Source organism: Lathamus discolor, chromosome Z, assembly GCF_037157495.1.
Source record: "Lathamus discolor isolate bLatDis1 chromosome Z, bLatDis1.hap1, whole genome shotgun sequence".
Taxonomy (NCBI): domain Eukaryota; kingdom Metazoa; phylum Chordata; class Aves; order Psittaciformes; family Psittacidae; genus Lathamus; species Lathamus discolor.
In genome coordinates, this window is record NC_088909.1 from 36971153 (window position 1) to 36995553 (window position 24401).

At 43.4% G+C, this 24401-nt stretch overlaps 1 protein-coding gene across 7 annotated transcripts in view; it reads right to left on the minus strand.

Moving 5' to 3' along the window:
- Nucleotides 1-20101, minus strand: part of GIN1 (gypsy retrotransposon integrase 1) — a 32068-nt gene extending 11967 nt beyond the window's left edge. For 3 of the 7 annotated variants that reach the window (XM_065663432.1, XM_065663431.1, XM_065663425.1), the window contains exons 1-7: nt 15642-15714; nt 7196-7341; nt 6146-6339; nt 2668-2973; nt 1754-1942; nt 1490-1657; nt 720-1008 (exon numbers count right to left, since the gene is read on the minus strand). In XM_065663432.1, the coding sequence (XP_065519504.1) occupies nt 720-1008; nt 1490-1657; nt 1754-1942; nt 2668-2973; nt 6146-6339; nt 7196-7341; nt 15642-15673 (1324 nt within the window). In that variant the 5' untranslated portion in view covers nt 15674-15714. Of the gene's footprint in view, nt 1-719; nt 1009-1489; nt 1658-1753; nt 1943-2667; nt 2974-6145; nt 6340-7195; nt 7342-15641; nt 15715-16500; nt 16821-19773; nt 19941-20066 lie in introns of those variants that run through there. The other 4 variants (XM_065663429.1, XM_065663428.1, XM_065663427.1 and 1 more) reach the window with 4 other exon arrangements.
- Between the last annotated feature and the right edge of the window lie 4300 nt (nt 20102-24401).

The window sequence follows — 24401 nt, forward strand, 5'->3', positions numbered from 1 at the left end:
TATATGAATATCAGTCTATAATTTTAAGATTTGTAAGTATTCATAACCATTCATCGTTGAAGTTTTTGCCGGTATCAGACAACTGATCTTTAGTCACTTCCTGGGAAAGGAAAGAGACTCTATGTTTACATACTGCTTTGCTACAGGTAAACATACTATGCTCTCATCCTACAAAGGCAACTACATTTAACTTTTTATACTACGACACAATTTACTAAAGTCATTGTAGCAGCTGGAGATTATCTGCAGGCTTGACATGCATATGACTTCCTCCTTATGGATCAGTAGTTTAATGAGGAAGGAAGCCAGAATGACTGTCCAACAGTCAACAGTAAAAATAGTGTCCTGGAACATGAAAACAGTATCTTGGTTATGAAATCTGTAATTGATGACTGGCATAAGTATTGCCTTCTCACATGAAATTCCAGAATTAGTCTCAGCTTTGCAAGTCACTCAGCTTTAAGGGGTGATGGAAGAAATTACTATCTCAATGCAGTTTGTATGTATTTTCAATAGCCAAAGCTTAACTGCACATGCCAATTAGAGTGGAATTTGGTTTCCTTTTCAATGATCCTAAACCAAAGAGAAGCTTGTGTTTTCTAAAAACTGACATGACAGAAAAGCTAAAAAACCCTAAACAAACAAAACCCAAAACCAAACAACACCAAAATGTTAAATCTCTCCATAAATATGAAATATGCACACACACATACATATACCTTTTTCACTGGATGCTCTTATGTATGGCTTGAGGTGAGACATCTTGATGGGTCTTTTCAACCTGGATCCTGTGACATCTCTTAATATTGCACGGCCATTGTCTGTGATATAATCTATAATGCAAGGACCAATCCATTCCGACTGGAAACGACCATCTTTCCACCAGTTTTTTCTTTGCCTGAGGACTTCATGGCCAACTTTAAGTCGCAGGGTATTCAGTTGCTTTGGCTTCCTTTTGACAGTGATTTTGTTTCTGATTTTCTGTTCATCTGAAGTGTTTTTCTCCACCTGCAGAAAAATATATGAATCACATTTTCTTTTTTCCAAAACTAATACTGAATTTTCATAGAACTAGCTAATAACGCCGAAGCAGTACACTAAGTGGATTGGACGTGTGTAACTCAATATGTGGGGCTGAAGAATTCTGAAGAAATTTAATTCATCTTTATAAATCAACAGTCCATAGGTAATGGGTTTCAGTTTCTTAGATACACAGCCCACTAAGTCAGATATGAATCTCTTGGCAATAGGTCTCTTCTAAGGTTACTCCCTCCTAGTACATATGAGTATTGTTACACTGGAATGTAGGGATCACAGGCAAAAAAACTCAAACAAACAAACAAACAAAAAAAAAAAAAAACAGAAAAGAAAAAAACACAAAACTGAAACACCAAAAAGCACACAATGCCCCCCACTGCTTTTAAAGGTTAATTATACTTCAAGATTTTTATCTTTTATCTTCTGGCTTCTTACTAGTAAACACATTTACCTGGCAATCTGAGGTTTTCTCTTCTTCTAGAGCTTGACTGGCTGTTTTAGTTGCTTCAAATATTTTGGCAAACACACTGTATTCTCCTTCTGCACATACATTCATTGGCTCAGCAACGTGTGGATTACGATTAAACATTTGGGTATATGGGGTGGTTTGACCTGGTTCCTATTTAAATGGGATGCAAAAAGCAAGCAAACTTAGCATAGAGCTTTGCAGATATTTGGGGGGACTTCAGTCAAAAGAGGAAGAACCTTGACATACCAAATCTGTCAAATTGAAAGCATAGGCAATAGCAGACAAATGCTCATCCCAATCGTTTGGATGGTTGATGCAGTATTTGTTAAGGAAAGCTTTGATTGTTTTGCATGTTCTTGCATTTACGTGATCTGTCTGAGGATAAGACAACACAATGTGTTTCATTCCAAACAGTGCAAACAGTTCTTCATTTATCTTCAAAAGAAGAAGAACACAGTTACTGAAGGTTTCCCTCTCCTGTATCACAGGTCAAGTAAACAAACTCAGTCTTCATCCCTTTTGTTGATGTGATGGTGACTGAGCTAAAGTCTTAGACATATTCCCACCAAACAGTCCAGGGTCAAAAGTAAGAGCTAAAGGAATCAGTATGGGTTAGGAGACAGTAATTGACTGTTTCTAACCACATTTCTACTACTAACTCAAACTGTCATTTCCTATGTATCGTAGTCTCACATTCATTATTTGTGAGTGGATAAAAGTATGAAAAGTTCTTCATAATCACTATAGGCCAATGTCAAAAATACCCGTAGCTGTCTGATATACCAGACAATATGGATGTTAAATATGGTTGTTAAATACAGCATGTTGGAGTGTGGAAGCTTGTGCCAGTTCAACTGAGTGACAAAATCTGCATTAATTCTACCAGAAAATCATTTTGCTTTGTTCTTTATCCAAAGAATAAAGTCCTGGGAAACACTGCATAACATTACAATAGCAAATAATTGGTTTGTCATTTTCTATATGTACTAACATTTTTCCTTTTTTTTTAATTGAAGAAAAAATATTTACAGTCTTTTTCAAGAATAATGTGGATTTACTATAAATTTACTACCAGGGAAAATATATTGATTTTTTGGAAGAAAGGGGGAAAAAAAAAAAAGAGAGAGAGAGAGGGAGAAACCAGCCATGTAAATAATTACCTGATGAACAAGCTCCTTGCCTTGATCAATTGGCATTTTTTGAGGTGGCCCATATAAGAAAAACACATTTGTGATTGCCTTAGCAATTTCAGCTGCTGAAATGTCATGCAGTGGCAAGATAACAGTCCATCTTGTAAACAAATCTGTCATAATTATGACGTACTTGTGGCTTCTGTTGGTAACACTGAAAGGTCCCATTATGTCTATAGTGACTGCTGTCCACGGATCCTCCGCTTTGATAGGGTGTGTTTTGGGTGCTGTGGTGCTTGTATTCTTTGCCACTTGGCAATACTGGCAAGCATACACCTAGTGCAAAAATAAGGGAAGATGCTATCAATAAAAAGTGATGGTGAGGGTTTAAGACAATCAGTAGGATTATAAATCTCCACTATTCCTCTGCAAGTCGGGTCAGATCAGGCAATGTGAAACAAATTGATTTTAACATCTTTCTTATTTTTTAACCTTTGATTTTTCAGGCCCAGCATAAAACCCAAGCCAAGGAACACCAACAGGGAAGGGCTTGTTGAGAATGTGGTACTCCAGGGCAGCCTTGGATGCAGCGATCACGAGATGGTCGAATCTGAGATCCCCAGGACAGTGAGAAGAGCGTGCAGCAAGCTCACTGCCCTGGACTTCAAAAGAGCAGACTTTGGCCTCTTCAGGAGCCTGCTTAGTAAGGTTCCATGGGATATAGCCCTGGAGGGCAGGGGGGCCCAAGGCTGTTGGTGGATATTCAAGGATCACCTGCTACAAGCTCAGGAGTGCTGCATCCCACCTAGAAGGAAGTGCAGCAGGAGGGCCAGGAGACCTCCTTGGATGGATAAGGAGCTGCTGAGGAAAATTCAAAGGAAAAAAGAGGCTTATAAAAAATGGAAGCAAGAACAGGCGGCCTGGGTAGAGTACAGAGATGTTGTCCGGGAAGCTAGGGACCAGGTTAGGAAGGCTAAGGACCAGTTAGAATTAAACCTAGCTAGGGATGTTAAGGATAACAGGAAGGGATTCTACAGGTACATAGCAAACAAAAAACAGACTAGGGACAAAACAGGCCCCCTGAGGAAGCTTTTGGGAGAACCGGCTACACAGGATTTGGAGAACGCTGAGGTTCTGAATGACTTCTTTGCCTCGGTCTTCACTGGCAAAGGCTCTGACTGCACCACCCAGGTCTTAGAAGGCAGATGCAGGGACTGTGAGAATGAAGACCTTGGGCCCACTGTAGGAGAGGATCTGGTTCGAGACCATCTTCAAAACCTGAACGCGCACAAGTCCGTGGGACCTGATGGAATCCATCCGCGGGTCCTGAAGGAGCTGGCGAATGAAGTTGCTAAGCCACTGGCCATTGTATTTGAAAAATCATGGCAGTCAGGTGAAGTTCCCAATGACTGGAAAAAGGGAAATATAACCCCCATTTTCAAGAAGGGGAAAATGGAAGACCCAGGGAATTACAGACCAGTCAGTCTCACCTCTGTGCCTGGCAAAATCTTGGAGCAGATTCTCCTGGAAGGCATGCTAAGGCACATGAAAAACAACAAGGTACTTGGTGACAGCCAGCATGGCTTCACTAAGGGGAAATCCTGCCTGACCAATTTGGTGGCCTTCTATGATGGGGCTACAGAACTGATGGATAAGGGTAAAGCAGTTGATGTCATCTACCTGGACTTGTGCAAAGCGTTTGACACTGTCCCACACGACATCCTTCTCTCTAAATTGGAGAGATATCAATTTGATGGATGGACCACTCGGTGGATAAAGAACTGGCTGGAGGGCCGCACACAAAGAGTTCTGGTCAACGGCTTGATGTCCGGCTGGAGACCAGTAATGAGTGGTGTCCCTCAGGGATCAGTGTTGGGACCGGTCTTGTTTAACATCTTCATCGCTGACATGGACAGTGGGATTGAGTGCGCCCTCAGCAAGTTCACCGATGACACCAAGCTGTGTGGTCCGATTGATACGCTGGAGGGAAGGGATGCCATCCAGAGGGACCTTGACATGCTTGTAAGGTGGGCTGATGCCAATCTTAGGAAGTTCAACCACAACAAGTGCAAGGTCCTACACCTGGGTCGGAGCAATCCCAGGCACAGCTAGAGATTGGGCAAAGAAGAGATTCAGAGCGGCCCTGCAGAGAAGGACTTGGGGGTGCTGGTCGATGAGAAAATGAACATGAGCCAGCTTCAGTGTGCGCTTGCAGCCCAGAAAGACAACTGTATCCTGGGTGTGGGGACCTAATAGCAGCCTTCCAGTACCTGAAGGGGGCCTATAGGGATGCTGGGGAGGGACTCTTCATCAGGGACTGTAGTGACAGGACAAGGGGTAACGGGTTAAAACTTAAACAGGGGAAGTTTAGATTGGATATAAGGAGGAAATTCTTCCCTGTTAGGGTGGTGAGGCACTGGAATGGGTTGCCCAGGGAGGTTGTGAGTGCTCCAACCCTGGGGGTGTTCAAGGCCAGGTTGCATGAAGCCTTGGGTGGGATGGTTTAGTGTGAGGTGTCCCTGTCCATGGCAGGGGGGTTGGAACTAGATGATCTTGAGGTCCTTTCCAGCCCTAACTATTCTATGATTCTATGATGCTATGATTCTATGATTCTATGAACAGTGAAGGCTGGGAAAAGGGCATATGCAGGAATAAACAGCTGAACTGTCTCCTTCCTGAAATCACTGTGCCCTTTCAAGGCCACAGTATAAATTTTAATATCCATTACTATGTGTAAATACTAAAGAAAGTATGAAGCAGCTGGGATTGAAACAAAGTCCCAGTCATTCCCCTTTTGGTACTACTGTGTATGCTGTGACTGAAAAACATTGGCAGTATACACAATCTTCCGTGCGTAACATGGATCACCCTTACTTACAGAACAGAGCCCCCTTGCCCAAGTCTGAATCAAAAGCAAAGACTCATTTCAGTTCAGGTTACAGTTGTGAATGAACCACAAAGCATTCAGGTGATGCAGCAAACTGACAGCACTAGTAATTTGGCTGTAAAGGACATTTACATACAGTTTCCACAAGGATCACCTTCTGCCTGGGACTCATGTCCATGTATCTTTGCGCGAAGGAAGAGAAGGAACTTTCCCAAGCAGTGGTTTATTTAACTGTGTCCTGAACAAATTTTCATATTCTTATGTGCCAGCAGCCACTCTGGCCACATATCCTTAGGATGGTACACTGCATCCTAACAAAGATGTGTAACAGTACTTGCAAGAAGAATCCTTCTCAATGACTAGATATGCTCTGCATACTTTAAGTCAGGACGGCTCCTCACCACTGGGTAACATACAGCAATATGCAAGGCACATGGTCAGTAGTAAGAGAAAAAGAGAAAGGAAATACTGTGCTCTGCCAAGACCATTTACAATCTGATTGTAAGCTTACATTTCCTCATCACGAAGCAGTACAGGTGCTTGCTGTATGCAAGTCACAGGATTACAAAACATTCCTGACACATTACGTTTAAAAAATATTCTGTAGCTATGAGACCATACCCACTGCTTGACGTCATTTGTTACAGAGGTCCAGTAGTAATTAGATTCCACTAAAGTTAGTGTCCTTGATATGCCATGATGAGTGCCAGCAGCATTTTCATGGCACTTTTCAAGCACTTTTTTCTTCTCTTCATCTGAAATAATGACCAGGCGCATTTGGTTTCTGTCTTTTCCAACATAGTACAATTTATTATCTGAAAGAAGAAAAGTACCAGCAAATTATATGCAAGTGCTTTGTCTTTTGTTTGGTTTACTGAACTACTGGGGATGATTAGGTACAGAATTTATTAAATCAACTTCAACTCACTTGTGTGTGAACGTAGCTATTTGTTTATAAATACTTTTAATTATTTCCTTCAAAAAGCCTCAACTATGTTTATTAGCGTGGACACAAGGCACTAAAAGGGCAAGTCAGAATGCAAACAATGCTCCCACAGAAGTCTGACTGAAACACAAGCTAGTGCCAGGGGTGGGAAGGAGAGACAGGACTTGTTACCAGGTTTAGAGTCTGCCTGCCAGCAATCTGACACTGCAATTCACAACTCTAACTCCTCCCTGATTTCTATATACATAACCTTGTCAGGTTTGATGGGACTGGAAAGAGCACAGCAGACTACAGAGGTTCATATACTTCTTTGCAGGGAAGAATAAAGCTGGGAAGGGCCAGGAGGCTCTAAAAATGCCAGATGGCAAAGTCATCCTTGCACATCCTTGCCCAGCCACAGAGCATCCTCCAGACCAGACCAAGTATTGCAGATCTGGATTTCCCTTTCTGTAGTCCTTTGAATTATGGATTGCAATAGCTGCGTACTTTTGCAGTATCCAAAACAAGGTTTGTCTTTTAGTTAGATAAATAAATCCCACCTGGAAATGACTAAAGCAGATTAGGCTTCTGTTTCTGTAAACATCCTGTTACATATTAACCAGGGTTGAGCAGAGTTCTGTATTAAAATCACAGTATGCTGCAAAGCAAGATAACACTTTTTTTTTGTATCAGCAAATCTCTACCTAAAAACCTATTTTCCAAGTAGTCTGAGAGAATATTTTTACCTTTGAAAACAAATTTTTTGGCTGCTCTCCTGATTCCACTTCTTTCACTTGACAATGTTGTGGGATGATATTCCCCTGTTCGCTTGTAGTAGGCAATCTGCTTCAGGTGGAGCCCACCACTCTTCCCACTACGGACCATTGAGAACCTGAACAAAATACACGTTATCTGTTACATGGAACAACTGCCAGAGGAGCACATCTTCAGTTTTTACTGGTTTCCTTGTAGTTCAGAGGTGTCTTGATAAGATAACATCTGAGGGGATGTTACACCATCCCCTGCACTGCTTGCAGTATCTCCATGCTATCAACCTAACCAATACGGGACACTGCTTGACACACTAATTTTGTTCTATGCAAAGCTGGTTTTGTCAAATTTTAAAACTTCCAAACAATGGGGACTTCCGCTTGTATTTATGGGGTAGGAAATGAGACCAGAGAGAAAAATCTGGATAGCTCTCAAATGGAGGCGTGCTAGAAATTAAGCATGTCCAAAAATCTACCCCAGTTGGAAAAAAAGAACCCCAAACCAACACACAAACAAATGGGGGGAAACAACCTCCCAGACAGAAACTTCTGTTCATTAATTCACCTGACAGTTGGAGTCTAAACTCTGAAACCAGACTCTGCATGTACGGTAACAATTCATTCTCTGACGCAGGCTGACTTCCCTGATCACATTAAACTGAAATGTCATTATAAAATGCATCATTAGCACAGGAAATGCTTGGGTCTGGCAAGGACACCATCAAAATAACCAGCAATTAATGACTAGCAGAAATATTCACAGGCATAATTATTTCCCCAAATCTGCTCTAGCAGCAACAAAGATGTACATGGAATGGCAGTTTGATCCATCTCTAACCAATGTCACAAGAGCAGGATCAGGCTCGGGGTCTAACACGTCATTATTTCTTAGCAAATGCTGGCTAACCACACCATCAAGTAAATTTCTTCCCCATCCTGCCAGTGACCCAGGACTAGACAGTGTGACAATACAGCACCTGATAAAAGGACTAGTCAGTTCATCTGCCACATCTGCTAAATGGCATATAACTACTGGGAAGTGACAGGACCCAGTCACTCTGGAATCTATGTTATCTCATACAGTGATGCTTTTTGAAAGCTATATGTGCAAGTCAGGATGTTTATTTTTCAATTTAGAGATTCTCACCTATCTTCACTATACTGGGAGTGAAAAGCAGGTAAAGAGCTCTAAAGAATGACTATGCCTGCTTTTATTTATTTCTATTTATTCCATTTTAGTTTTTATTATTTTATTTCCATTTTATTTCTATTCCTCCCAGGAATTTAAATGTGGTATGTTATTTATAGAACATTATATTCTACATATACAGCTGGGCTAAACATTGCTGTGTGTCAATTCAAATGCATGTCAGAAACTTCACATTCAGTGACAAGACCTCTGCCCCACTGCATATACTTCATGTTGCACAACCTAGAGCTGGCTTTCAAAACCAGCCAATTCTCCTGTCATACCTAGCGTTTACGATAAAATTCTCATGCCTGAGAGATCTAGCACAAATTTTTCACCATTACAACCCTGCCTGCAAGGAAAGAGTGTTTCAGAACAGGGAAGGTGTGGAGCCAGAACATAGTAATGTTTCTAGTGATCCTGGCTTGCACACCAGTTCCTCGAAAATTTACATCTGATAGCAAAAGCCAAAGCAATCCACTGAGGTGGTAAACTGGGTAACAGCAGAACGGAAGGTGAGGCTGCCAGGAAATTCATGGTTTTGTTGTTTCAGAGAAGTTGATTGACTAGTGTTTCTGACAGTTAAACAGCGCTGGTGAAGAGCAGTCAAAATATCTGATCTGCCAGGGGCATGCATTCAAGCTATAATGCGGGCTCTCCTTGTGAAATATGAGCTCGCTCCTCTAACTGAGATAGGCAGAGGCCCACTGATTAGCATTTGCTACAGGTTTATATCCTTTCACTACTGCATTAATTGCAATATTTCATAATTCCCATGTATAGTCAGGGAATATTATAACTAGCTCCAGGAACTTATTATCATAAGTCTCCTCCTCTTACTGTACTGCGCACTGCTCTCCAGTGATTGTGGGAAGGGGTCTTGAGGATGAAGTAAGCAGTTTTCCTCACGTGGGCAGGGGTCTTCAAGATGAAGTAAGCAGTCTTCCTCACTGTGTACTTTTCACCTTTGGCACAGTTGGATGCCCCAGTAATCACAAAACTAGCTGAAACCAGCCATGTCTGTAACTTTTCTGATAGCTGGCAAAGATTTAGAACAGTGTGACCTCGTACAAAATTTATTGCAAGCAAAACAGGACGGGCAGACAAGGAGTATCCCAAGCTAGCAGATGTTCAGGGGGCACTGTCTCCAAACTAACTAATAAGTAGAAGGATGGTGTGAAATAATTCACTCATGTTTAGTGGGGACACTAAATCCCTGTTATCTCACCACAGACTTACAACACAAACATTGTTCATTACCTAACAATGAACACCCTAAGTTAAGCTAAAAGTACTTTAACCCTATGTTTTCCAGGTACTAGCTTACCTCATATCAAGCCCCCCCCCCCCCCCCCCTTTTCTTTTACCTTTACAAATTCTTTTGCTATGTGACTCCATTTTGCTCAAGAGTTCTGGCCATTTTCAACTTGTTGTCTAATCTTGCGTCCTTAGAGAGCTTTGTTTCTTTTATTGCGAACTCATACAATTATGTCCACATAGCAACACCTATGATTTGCAAAAGCCAATACATTTATGTGTTTATCACAATTCCCCCCTTTTCTTTTTCTTAATTTATTTGGCTTGAGCCATAATTTCCATTTCTGGCTTTTCTCATTCGTTCATTTTTTCCAAAGATTAGTTTTGCCTCCTCAAATGGATCATCATGAGACCAAATTTTTAACATTCTAATTTTTGATTCTGTTCCCTCAGGAGTAATTATTTCAAATCGTAATTGCTCTATGGTCTTACGGACCATTCTACTCATCAGGGGAACAACACAAGGTACAACGAGTAAAACATTTATTAACAAAACAAAGCCCAGCAGGATTCTGCTTAACCCCCCAAAGTTCCACCAGTTATCATTCCACCATTTTTCCATATCCAAATTAAACCCTTTCCAGGTTTGAACGGGAACACATGCAACCTTTTTCATTTCAGTAATTATCTTTTCGATAGTTTTTCCTTCTTCATCTATGTGTAAACAACAGTTGGATATATTGAATTTCCCACACACACCCCCTTCTGGGCTAAAAGGCAATCCAGGGCTAAGCGATTCTGATATACTGCCATATGAATTTTGCTATTCTGTTTGGCTAATATGGTTAATGCATCACCAGTTATGTTAATCACAATTTTTAGGACTGCTTGTAACCTAATTATGCAATTTAACACATATATAGGAGGCCGGTATCCCCAGGATCCATCCTCAGCCCAGGAGGCGGGATTGTAGTATGCAACGATTCGCTCCAGGGGCCACTTTCCAGTTTACAGTCTGTAGGTCCCTTTTTGCTTGGGATATTTCAGATACATCAGAATAGACTGGCAACCCTAATCATTCCCCCAACGTATTGGTAATAAAAAGAAACTTGGCCGGATGCTTCCCAAAACACATGTTCTGGTCCAATTCCCGGGTAATTCAGAGTATGCATATTTGCCACAGATCCACTATAGTCCTTCTGGAGCTTCCCACTTGTCCCCAGGATCCTTACTTGAAGTCCAATCTTTCTCTCCATCTGCAATATCCGAAGGATGGCCCCAGGTTGTCCAGTTTCTTATTGTTTCATTCCAAATTCTACTGTTTTCACAAGTTAAACCCCCCACTGCCTTTTCCCCTTGTCTCCCAGGGGGCTTTTGCTAACAGTTTTGACCAATGATACTCATCTGTACTGCCCATTGTTTCGCTCTCTGGACTTTGCTTGAGTTCCATATATTATTGCTAGTAATATTAATTTCCTTTGACTCCCAAGGCCATTGTTCCCCCATATTGGTACCTCCAAAAGCATAACAATTACTTATATTGAGTACTTTTGCTATGTCTTCTGCCAAGTTCACAAACAAATTTCTGGCAATTGTGGGAATTTCATATTTAGCCCCAGTTTCCATTTTGTGCCCAAGTGGCTGGCCCATAGGTTTTTATTATCTGCTAGGGTGCCATTCATTCTCTCCCCATCTTTAGGATCCTCCGATTATCGATTATGTGTTTCTTTTTAAATTTTCATATACTGGTACTCCCAAATCGTTACCTTCCTGGGCTGGTCGTAAGAAAAACCCAGGTTGTATTATTCCCAGAGTCATATCCATCTGAAATGTCCCAGTGCTCTGCTTTAGTAAAACATATCCATTCTTCCCCTTGTGGACAACCTATTCCCAGTCTTATTCCCCTTTTTCCCAAATTTTTAGCTACCTAAAATTGCTGCTTTCCCATGGTGCAGGTTTCCAGTTTTTCTGAATCATAACAGACCTTATTTATATGTGTGTGTAATGAGGTAATTATCCTGTATGCCTCTAATATAGACGTTTTAGCAGCACTTATTGCAGGATATTGCCTGCATTCCGAAAGGGAAATACCATAAGAAGACTAACAGAGGTCCAGTATGACTTATACCCCCGCCTCCCATGCCTATGGGGTTGCTGCCCACAGCAGGTATATGTGATCTTCACAACAGTGAGTACAGAGGTCAATCTGGTCTTGCCCTCTATTATCCTTTATTTATTTAGGTGCTTTATAAGTTTTTCAACTTCACAGCAAATTTCCTCTGACACTTTTCCATAATGTTTTCCCACTCTCCTTCTGGTATATTCCAATGTTCAGGGATAAACCTCGTTTTTCCACACACAAGAGTAATAATGTTAGCCTCTAATTTGTCTTCCCAATCACACTTACTGCAGAGTCCTGACCTTTTGTGGGAGGCACAAAGACACCTTTGTTTAGACTGCTGACATTCCCACAAAACCCAACTTGGATGGAATTTATCGAGGCACTCTAGACATGGTATTATTTGGGCTTCCCTTGAGTCTAAGACAAAGTTCTCTGCTTTAGGTAGTTCCCAATCAATAGCAATAGGATTCCAACTATATTCTGCCTTGGATACCCCTGCCTTCTCGTTATTGTTTATTGGTTCCCAACATGCCCCTTCCTGAAATACGACCAATATTCCCTTTTCTAGGCCCTCAAATTGGCCTAGTCCAAACCATCTGTGCAAAGACATATATCCCCCTCCCTTGATGATTATTTAGTTATTTTAAGAGTTACTTTCAGGGAGCTGTCAGATGACATTAGAGTCCATGTAACAGGTTTTTCCACTGGTCATTTTGCTTGAGAAGCATGGGTCCACCCTTTTTCTTTCATTCAGATCGCAGCTTCCGTTGTCAGCAATACTTGAAAGAGACCTTCCCATTGCAGAGTTAAAGATTGCTCTCTCCAGGTCTTAATCAGTACCCACTTCCCCAGATTAATGTTATGAATTTTAAAGTCTAAAGGCATCATCTGGGGAATCCATCCTTTTAATCCTAGATGTTCCAGAGTCTGAGCTATTGTGGTGATATATTTTCTGATACTCGCCTCTCCTCCTTCATAAGTAGCGGTCTCCTTTTGGGTTACCATAAAAGGTAATCCGAACATCATTTCATAAGGAGATATCCCTAAATCCGATCTGGGTTGCGCTCGAACCCGTAACAATGCTGAAGGCAAGCAATTTACCCAGGACATTTGGATCTCAATCATTAGTTTAGTTAATGTTTGTTTCAAGGTTTGATTCATTCTTTCCACTCTTTCCGAGCTTTGAGGATGCCACGGGGTCTGCAATTCCCATTTTATCCCCAAGGCTTGGGTTACCTGTTGTACAATTTTTGATGTAAAATGTGTTTCCCTCTCTGAGTCGATTCTGCTAACCATCCCATATCTAGGGATAATTAGTTCCAAAAGGATTTTTGATACTGTATTTGCTGTAGCCCTGACAGCCAGAACTGCTTCCACCCAATGAGTTAAGTGATCTACTATTACTAATAGGAACTTCCACTCCTGCACAGGAGAGAGTTCAGTGAAATCTATTTGGATGCTTTGAAAGGGCCGCATTGCCCATCCATGTCCCCTGGAGGTAGTTTTTCTTATAACCTTTTCATTCACTCTTTGGCAAGTCATGCATTTATCAGTTATTTGTTTTGCTAACCCAAAAATTTCAGTACATCCATACTCCCTTAAAAAGTGGTCACATAGGGCTTGTGTGCCCAATGAGTCTTTTGATGTATGTTTTCTAATATCTGTCTGGTCAGTGGTTTATTAAGGAGTTGACTCGCATCAGGGAGTTTCCATTTCCCATGTTGATCTTGTTTTCCTCCTATTTTACTCAACTCTTTCTCTTCCAACTCACTAAATTTTGGAATCTCCAATTCCTCTTCCTCAGGCAACAGAACCAACATGACTTTCTCAATTCCATTTTCAGCTGCATCTCTAGCTTCTTGATCTGATAGATTTTTTCCCCTCATTTCGCGTGTCATTCCTCTCTGATGTCCCCTAACATGCACTACAGCTATTTCTTCAGGTAATTTTAATGTTTCCAAGACTTCCAAGACAAGCACTTCATGAATCAACCCCTTCCCTTTGGAATTTAAAAGTCTCCGTTCTTCCCAAATTTTCCCAAAGGTGTGCACTACACCAAATGCATATTTCGAGTCAGTATAAATAGTTCCCTTCCTATGCGCTATCCCTTCCTATGCGCTAGGCATTTAGAATAGAGAGCCTTAGAGGCTCCCTTTAGAGCATACAGCTCACACGTTTGAGCAGACCAATTTAAGGGTAGTTTCCCTTTTTCAATGGTTTGCATCTTTTCACGTTAACTAGCGCATACCCTGACATCCTTTTTCTCTGTAGACATATAGAAGATCCATCCACATATATTCTTTCACCTTCCGGGAGGGCCTGTTTCATTAAGCCCTCCCGCATCTTGGTCTGGTATTGTATAACTTCTAAACAGTTATGGGTTAAACCTTCTTTTGGCTCCCCATATAAGAAGAACTGAGCAGGGTTTAGGCTTTTGTCCATCATTAATGTTAAATCATCGTTATTAATTAATATCACTTCATACAAATAAAAGGGTTTGTCCAGTGAGGGCCCAGCAAGCCCTCAGTCCTGTCTGTCAGCATGTCTGTTCCCACTTGTCTGCCTGCCCCACCACTCATCCCATGCTCAAACACAGGAGCTGGTAAGCTCCCCTCCTTTCCCCCTTGGTTTTCCCTTTTTTTATTTTCTCCTCACAGCTGCTCACCCTGCTCTGCAGGGGCTGCAGATGCCTGCCTCTGCAACAGCACTTCTGTTTTAACCCTTTCATAACTCTGAATGTGAATCTGCTCCTTGTTGCCAGTGACAGAAATCTCTTCCTCCTTATCAATATCAGACAGGACAGATACAGAGGGTGTTTCCCTCAGAGATAGCTGTGATACATAATTTTGCAACATATCTTCCTGATTACTCTGTTTTTTTTGGGGGGGTGGTTGGTTTTTTTTAACTTTAAACATCTTTCCCCAGTATCACAGGCTGAACACCATCTCTCCAGCTTAGATTTCTGTTTTCCCCTGTCCTTTTTCAAAGCCAAAATTAAGGGATCTGGTGGAACTATATTAATTTTGTATTCTGTCTGTCATGCTGGGTGGTTTCTTAAAGTGAAAAACATCTGCATACATCACTTCATCCCATTTTCCTTGTCACTTTAAGAACATCAATTGTAACAATGCATTATAGTTCAAAAGTTCCATTGAAGGGCCACTTTTCACCATCTTACAATTTATATAAAGGCTACCATTGACTACACTATTTGATCAGAGTTTTCTTATTCACACTTCCTCCCAGTGGTACCCCTATATCTTTGCAACGAGATAAAATGCAACCTAATGGGCTCTTTCTGAGAATTCCCCCACTCTGTCGTCCTCCCATTATAATCCTTTAAAGATATATGGTACAGTTAGGCCTACAACAATAATATCTTACCCAGAGTAAAAGGTAAAATGGAGTGTTGCACCCACAACGGATACACCTGAATTCCAAACAGTTCTGTAAATAAACCTCTTGTCTCCCACCAAAAGAGGCAATATATTTTGAAGCAGGACACTTAGCTCGGATATACAAACTACAATGATGACAGATAGGGCAAGGGCTAACTCGAGCTCCATGCCAGGGAGCTTGAGCACTACTTTGACAGTTAACCCCTACATTGCTCTACTGGCTCTTTAGCTCACCCAAATTTCCACAAATTACTCGTGCCATTTCACCCAAACATTCAATCCAGTCCCAATCGGACCAATTTCCAAGGCAATTAACACTCCAAAAATCCCAACCAAATTCTCCTTACACTTTATCCTCACAAACAAAACATTCAAAGACAAAAATTGGTTTACACACAACACTACAGTGGATAGGACACCAAAGCTCAACAATAGGTTCAATTTCAAAGGACATACATGCTTCGTCCATCTCCGGCTGCTCTCCTCATAGAGAACACGGAACCATGGGTCAGGACTCCCCACTCACTTCGTAGGTATGCCACGTCTCACTCACACAAAACACTCATCCACACAAGGGCCCGTCTCTCAATCACCCACTTTACACAGAATGTCATCTAAGCCAGTAATCAGTAACACATAAATCTTAAGCCATTGTTTACCCGCCAAAGGTTCGTAAAGCTGTTAGTACAGTTACCCTTGTATTGATACCCTACCAAACCACCCTTGGGGCAAGCACCCACGCTCTTTACCTCGAGTAGGACGTCTCCTTACAACTTATAGGTATCCCCTTTACCTGATACATACCTGATGATTCACTAGTGATGGTCCTTGTCTGCCCCTGTATCAACTAAAACCTTCGATGTCTCCCCCTGAGGTCCTACTTTTAAATTTATCAAGGGCTCTAGATGGTATTTATTTCCCAGGAGGCAGAGCCCCTGACGCCCCTAGTCTTGTATTTCCTCCTGTTGAATTTCTTTATCTTGTCCTTTCCTTTTGTACATGAATCATATGCACTGTTAGCTAACATAAGCCCCAGTGGACCATCTGGGGGTATTTTGACCAGTAGCTCTTTGCTCCCTTTCTTTCTGGGACTCAGCTTACTCGCCCCTTGTCCCATACTTATATCCTGGGGGGTCTTTCAGTCTTTCTTCAGTTACTTGTTCACTTCATCTCTTCACCGGCCAACTCCCTCGCGGGAGACTGGAACCGCAGTTAGAAAGACTCCACACTCGCTTCACAGATCCAGGCTAACCAGTCCATGTCTCATTCACACACCGATCACTCCCATATTCCCGACTAACCGAAAAATACTTACAGTCTGTTTTCTTGTCCAGGTCTTTGTGCACGTGAATTACCGGCGACCACGGTTTCCCTGGGAGCCCCTACCCCGCTTTTGCTTTATGAGTCCCCTTCTTTGCCCAGGATATAACCTGCAATTGCCGATGAGACCAGAAGAAATCGAGCAAACGGCTGAAACTGGCAGGGCGCGCCTTTCGCTCAAATTCCCCTAGGCCCACAGAAGCAAGGCAGGCTTTCTCCAGGACGAGCCCCCAGTTGTGAAACATGAGCTCACTCCTCTAACCGAGATAGCAGGGTTTTATTGAGGGACAAAGCCAATAAAGCAAAAGCAACAGCGCTGGCACGTAGCCAGAGGTGCAAGTGATTAGTATTTGTTACAGGTTTATATACTTTCACTATTGCATTAGCGATATACATATTCATAATTCCTGCGTATAGGTGGAGAATATTATAACTAGCTCCAGGAACTTATTATCATAAGTCTCCTCCTCTTACTGTACTGCGCACTGCTCTCCAGTGATTGTGGGAAGGGGTCTTGAGGATGAAGTAAGCAGTCTTCCTCACGTGGGCAGGGGTCTTCAAGATGAAGTAAGCAGTCTTCCTCACTGTGTACTTTTCACCTTTGGCACAGTTGGATGCCCCAGTAATCACAAAACTAGCTGAAACCAGCCATGTCTGTAACTTTTCTGATAGCTGGCAAAGATTTAGAACAGTGTGACCTCGTACAAAATTTATTGCAAGCAAAACAGGACGGGCAGACAAGGAGTATCCCAAGCTAGCAGATGTTCAGGGGGCACTGTCTCCAAACTAACTAATAAGTAGAAGGATGGTGTGAAATAATTCACTCATGTTTAGTGGGGCCACTAAATCCCTGTTATCTCACCACAGACTTACAACACAAACATTGTTCATTACCTTCGGCCTAAGTTAAGCTAAAAGTACTTTAACCCTATGTTTTCCAGGTACTAGCTTACCTCATATCAAGCCCCCCCCCCCCCCCCCCTTTTCTTTTACCTTTACAAATTCTTTTGCTATGTGACCATTTTGCTCAAGAGTTCTGGCCATTTTCAACTTGTATAATCTCGTGTCCTTAGAGAGCTTTGCTTCTTTTATTGCGAACTCACACAGTTATGTCCACATAGCAACACCTATGATTTGTGAAAGCCAATACATTTATGTGTTTATCACATCCTGAAGGCAGTGCTGCAGCTACCCAAGCATGGCTAGAAGTCATCAAAACTAGCCAGGTATGATTTATCACCTAACCAGTGGGAGGAGGGACCATTTTGGCTTGAAAGAGACTTTCACACAGGGCAAGAAAAGATGTTCCAGGACAATCTTTATTCTTTCATTACTTTTTGCTCATCGAATGCTTGTCACAAATAGTGACTAATCTCCACATAGTACCTGGTTATACATTCTAAAAAAAGTGAAGTTGCACAGCAGTAAGACACACCTGAGCAAGACCACTGCTTATACATCAGCTAAACAGAAATTCTATGCTCATTCCTGCAACAGCAGTTTCTACTATAGAAGTCTGGAATAGCATGCATAAGCCAGCAAAGAAAGAATGCTTATATAGTATCCATTTAGTACACATTTAATGTATTTAGCAGGATCCTGATCCAGCAAAGAGTGCATCAATAGTCTGCTAGGACTGCTGTCTAAAAGGACAACATCACATGAGCTTCCCTCCTGGGTATTTAGTTTCTTATGTCTCTACTTGTTTCCCCCTATCTCCCTCGCCCAACACCCAATTTACTTTGTTCAGCCTAATCTTAAAAAACTTGAACTGAAAATAACATTTTGTTATTTAGAATTCAGATAACTCATAATCTGGTAGCACATAAAAATCAAACACTATCACAATTAACAACCAATCCTTAATTCCTTTGAAGCTGGAAAATATACTGCTTTACAAGGAAAAGCATCTGGCAAAGATAACTAAACTTCCATGTAACCAGGGCTCTTTGGTTTGTCTTAGCCAAAACAGTTACACTTGCTGACATTTTAGTATTTTGCTTTTTAATGCTCTCTCCCATCACAATCCCAACTGTTTTTTTTTTGTTGTTTTTTTTTTTTAATCTAGCTTTTGAGTACCTCCCCTACCTCTGTTTGTAATTCCTACCAAAGACAGGAATTCCCCATGGAGCCTCAAATACATCTTTTCTAACCAAAGTGCTAGCAGGAACCTGTAAACAGAGGTCCAGAGGAGGGCCACAAAAACAGTCAGAGGGACGGAACACCTCTGCTACAAGGAAAGGCTGAGAGGGTTGGGTATGTTCAGGCTGGAGAAGAGAACTTCCTTTCAGTTCTTAAAAGGCACCTATAAGAATGATGGGGAAGGACTTGCTAGTAGGTCTGTTGCAACAGGATGAGGGGTGATGGTTTTAAACTAAAAGAGGGGAAATTTGGACTGGACGTGAAGAAAAAGTTGTTTAAGAGTGGTAAAACATAGGCACAGGTTGCCCAGAGAGGTGGTGGACGTGCCATCTGTGGAGACATGCAAGGCCAGGCTGGATGTGGTCCTGGGCAACCAGATCTAGTTGAAGATGTCCCTACTCATTGCAGAGGGTCAGAACTAGATGACATTGGGAGGTCCCTTCCAACCCAAATGATTATATGACAGACACACTCACGTACACCCCTCCATAGCTTCTGGGAAGCTAACCCATACCTTACAGAGCCCCCTGCATTTCACAATACCCCCACTCCTGAGGTACCTCCACCGTCACACCTCCTAACAAACCGCTGGCACACCGGACCGCACGGGCAAAGCCGGGTCAAGACGGGACCTGCACTGCACAGTGCCGCCCAAGAGGCGCTGCAAAGCGCGTTAGAACAGCGCCCTCACCCCGGCCGCCGACTCGCACGCACCCCGGCATCGCTTACTACGACCGCTAAACAAGGTCAGGAGAGCCGAGGGCCTAAAAGCAGAGAGCAGATCTAAGGGGGCTCCCAGCCAAGGCCGCGCCAGGCGCTCCTCGCAAAACGTTTTCTCCCGAGAAGCATCCCACCCGCCACCAGCACCCTCCTGCGCAGCCATACCGCCGCTGCTCAGCCCCACGCCCGGTTGCCACCAAAACTACAGCCCCCAGCATGCACCGCGCCGCCGCTGCCGCCGGCATCGCCGCTGCCCACACAGGGCACGCAGGGAGTGGTAGTCCCTAGCTGCCGCTGCCCTGCGCGCAAGTCCGCACCGTGGGATTGCGCATGCGCAAAGCAACGTCGACGCGATCTTTTTCCCTCCCCCCGTCTCTCCCTTTCTCTCTCCGCCGCCGAACCTCACCCTCTCCTCCCGGCTCCGCAGCGAGGCCTCAGCACCGCGGAAGAGCCGCCGGGGCTCCCTCCGCACGCTCTGCTCCACCGCAGGTACCGGCGCGGCCTTATCCCAGCAGCCGTAGCACCGACCCCTTCCCACCGGCTAACCGCAACGGCGGCCCTTGTGCCCCGGGACCTATGTGGCGCCCCCGGAAGTGGCGGTGGGGGCGTGCCGCGGAGGGGGGCGGGGCGGTGGCACCTCCTCAATGGGGCAGCGCGACGGTGGGTGAGGTGAGGCGGGCTTTTTTCGGTGCTGCTCACCTGCCCCACTGATCCCCTTTTCCATGGGGTGAGGGGCCGCCCCCTCGGGTTGCGGCCTGCACACCAGCGGCGGTGCGGAGCTGCCCCGGCAGCGAGTGGAGGGGCGGTGCCCGTGGCCCACGGTGCCGTGATGGGCGGCGGCGGGGCGGGGAGGGGCGGGTGTTGAGTGAGGCGGTGGCCGCTCCGCTGCGAGCCTCGTGAGAAGCAGAGCCGGGTCTGCGGGCTGAGGTGGGAGTCCCGGCTCCGGTGTCGGGGTGGGCGGAACGCGCCTCTTTGTGCCTGATGCTGGGTCGCCGGCACCACCAGTAAAGCACGGCGGGCACTGCCGTGAGCTGGGCCTTGGTCGGGTCGTTCCGTCCTCTGCAGTGGTCTCTCTGCAGCAGCCGTGACTCGGGTTCGCAGCGTGCTGCGCTAGCGGAAACCCGATGGAATGCTTCATGGGGTGAAAAGCAATGTTCATAAACGGGTGGGGTAATGACCTCAAACCATCGGTGTTTAGCTCTCTGCTAACCTCACACAACTGATGATGAATTAGCTGGGATGTAAAGCTGATCATAAATTAGCAGTGTAAAATTTACACCGGGATGGGAGGTTGCTATCTACACTAAATCAAGCTAGGAGAAAAAAAACGTGCAGTGGTCCCAGAGCTGAGAATCAGTTACATATAGTAACCAGAAATTAACCTGTAGGGAGCAGAAATGGGAGAGGTGTATAGGCAGAGTGACCTGTGTAACACTTCCTTTTGTTGTAATGGTGTTTTCTTCAACCCGGGAACCTCACAGAGTGTTGGTAAGCTTTGAATATGCTGGGGTTTGTCACTTGTTGATTGCCCTGTAGTAGCTGATTTCTCCTCACACAAACAGGAAGACTGGTATCACAACCACAGTGAGATAGGTGGTTTCCTTTCTCATCTATACCACTTGTATTTAGTGCTCTAAGTTGGAAAGCTGTTCCTTACAGTTGTTCGTTACATTATTTCTGGTTTATGTTTTGTAAAATCATAAAATAGTTAGGGTTGGAAATGACCATAAGATCATCTAGTTCCACCCCCCCCTGCCATGGGCCAGGACACCTCACACTAAACCATCCCACCCAAGGCTTCATCCAACCTGGCCTTGAACACTGCCAGGGATGGAGCATTCACAGCTTCCTTGGGCAACCCATTCCAGTGCCTCACCACCCTCACAGTTAAGAACTTCCTCCTAATATCTAATCTGAACTTACTCTGTTAAAGTTTAAAGCCATCGTGCTTTGTCTTATCACTACAGTCCTTGATAAAGAGCCCCTCTCCCTGGTATGCTTATAGGCCCCCTATAAGCAGATTCAAGATCCTGAAAGGCTGATAGGTCTCCACACCTCTTCTCCAGGCTGAACAGCTCCAACTTTCTCAGCCTGTCTTTATACAGGAGGTGCTCCTGACCTCTTATTATCCTCATGGCCTCCTCCAGACTTCCTCCAACAGCTCCATGTCCTTATGTTGAGGACACCAGAACTGTACACAGGACTGCAAGTGGGGTTTCACTAGAGGATCTTTCTTTCTGAGTGTTTTATTTCTCTTCATCTATTTCATCTGCTCCATTTCCATCTTTTCTGCATCCTTTTTGCATCATTTTTCTAATTAGTAGCAAGGCAAACTTTTTTTTTTTTTCAACCTGGTGTATCAAAATTCCCATAGAATCTTCCTTTGTTTGCGTGAACAAGTTTTGATTCAAAATCTGTTCTTGCTATGTAGAGCTGGTTTTGGATTTGACTGATGTAGTATGCCTCTTCTGTGGCTCAATATATGAGAAATATGTTTTTGTTTGTTTGTTTTTACTGGTTGGCTTCTCTTGATTGGCTGATTTTTATTATTTTTTTTTTTTTCCCTGTGGAAGACAGTTTCATTCTTCTGTCATTTAGGTACAGATTTTTTGAAAAAGCTTTCTCGTCTTTGCAAAGATTTTCTTATCTGTACATAGTTGATCTCACAAATTGTTAGAACATGGAGAAGCTGTTTTGATATCTTTAAGTGGGATCTTTAAAAGTTTGGAAGCCGGCCTTTTGGAAGCTGGCCTTTCTTGAAACATTCAGGCTTGCCACAAATATAAATGTCTTTGTGTGATGTGTTTGACAAGGTTTGATTTAGGAAAGAACTTGGATGGTAATGAACATGAAGGTTGTCTGTTCTGTGGCTGTGCAGGAGACACTTGTGACACATGCCAGATATCCGTTTGTAGTTGAAAGAAATACTGCCCTTCTGTCTTGAAGAGAAGACAGTGATATTTACCAGACAGGTTTTTCTGTTGTGAAAGTTCTTTTGAAGGAGGGCAATGCCTCATTTTATAGTTTATACTCTATACTCAACTGCTAAAGAGTTGAAAGATAATGTAATAATGCCATGTTTGGGGATGTCATTATGTGTGCTGAAAGCTCACATTTCTAATTGTGAGATATTTGGGCAGGGGGGTGGGGGAGGTGGAATTCTGTGAGCAAAGAATTTGGTAAGGGAAAGATGCATTGAAAAGTTACTTCAAGTTTCGTAACTCTAAATGACTGGAAATATTTTGCATAACTAACTGTATAATTACCAGGAAAGAAAGCAAACATGAGGAAATTAGCCAAATAATTACTATTTGAAAGCTGTAACAGTTGCGCTTTAACACTAGGAACCCCATTCATGAACAACCTAAAAGGCACTGAAAAGCTGGCTTTTTAACAGAATTATGGTTGATGTGGCATGTTTTCAGCTGTTTTCAGACCCCTGGGCTGCACTTCTGTAATGTGGAGGGTCAAACAGAAATCTTACTTAGGCACAAACGTTGAGGTGGCATACTTCTTGCAAAATAAGTCACGTTCCCAGGAAGAGATTTAGGCAACTGCAGTTAGTTGGGTAGCCTAGCTGTATAGCATTTGAAGAAGTGTAAATGCCCTTGTAAATAGCACTGACCAGAACTGCTTCCAGTAGGAAATGCCAGTAAAGTGGCTATTTCTGGATTCCTGTTGCTGAGAGTTCAGATGTCTCACTGGTAAGATTGTGCATGAGAAAGTCATAAGAAGGTGCTTGCCTTCTTGGAATCCAGGGAAGTGACCCCTGTCCTGTAAGAGAAACCCAGTGGCCATGTTAAAGAAAACTAATGGTATGTGGAGCAAGTGAAATTGGATTATGGTAGCCTGATATTTAGAGCAGTTGAGTGGAACAAGATAAATATTGTTTCTTCTTCCTTATGTCTCAGTGGCTTCAAGTCCCTGTTTATCAGAAGAATGTTTTAACCACCAAGCTGAAAAAAGTGTCGCTAAAAGCACCATACATATACTTTACTGCTGAAGATGGGGTGCAGGTAACAGTGCAGTAGGTTTTTGCCCAGGAAACACATTTGGAGCACTGTGGCATGTTGACCTTGGCTGGTCACCAAGCGTCTACCAGGTCACTCTTGTCGCTCTTACATTGGCAGGGCAGGAGGAGAAAATACGACAAAAAGCTTGTCAGTTTAGACAAGCACAAGGACATCACTTACCAACTACTGTCATGGGCAAACCAGACTCAATTTAGGGAAATAAATTTAACTTATTGCCACTTAACTGGAATAGGATAATGAGAAGTAAGAAAAAAACCAAAACCGAACACCTTTCCGTCACTTCCTCTTTCTTCCCTTCTTTCTTCAACTTCACTTTCAACTCTTATATCTCATCCCCTCAAGCAGTGCAGGGGGATGGGAAATGGGGACTATGGTCAACCATAATGCTTTGTCTCTGCCACTCCTTCCTTCTCATGCTCTTCCCCTGCACCAGCATGGGATCTCTCCCATGAGAGACAGCCCTTCATGAACTGCTCCAAGTGGGTCTTTCCCATAGGTTTCAGTTCTTAGACTGGCTAGACAACACTACAATACAATACAGAATTTCAGTTGGAAAAGACCTACAGCAATCATCTGTTCCAACTGCCCGAGCAATTCAGGGCTGACCCAAAGTTAAAGCATGGTGTGAAGGGCATGGTCCAAATGCCTCTTTAACACTGACAGCCCTGGGGCCTGACCACCTCTCTAGGATGCCTGTTCCAGTGTTTGACCACCCTTTGGTAAAGAAATGCTTCCTAATGTCCAGTCTGAACCTCCCCTGATGGTGCAACTTTGAGCCAGTCACAGCTGTCCTAGCACTGTATCCCAGAGGCAAGAGCTCAGTACCTCTTTCTCCACTACCTGAGTCACAAGAATGGAAATTTTGCATGATACCACTACAAGTAGCTCATCACAAACTGCACCAGTGTGGTTCCGCAGAGTGCAGTCCTTCAGGAACAGATTGCTCCAGCATAGGATCTCTTCGGAGTCATAGGTCTTGCCAGAAAGCCTGCTGCTGCAT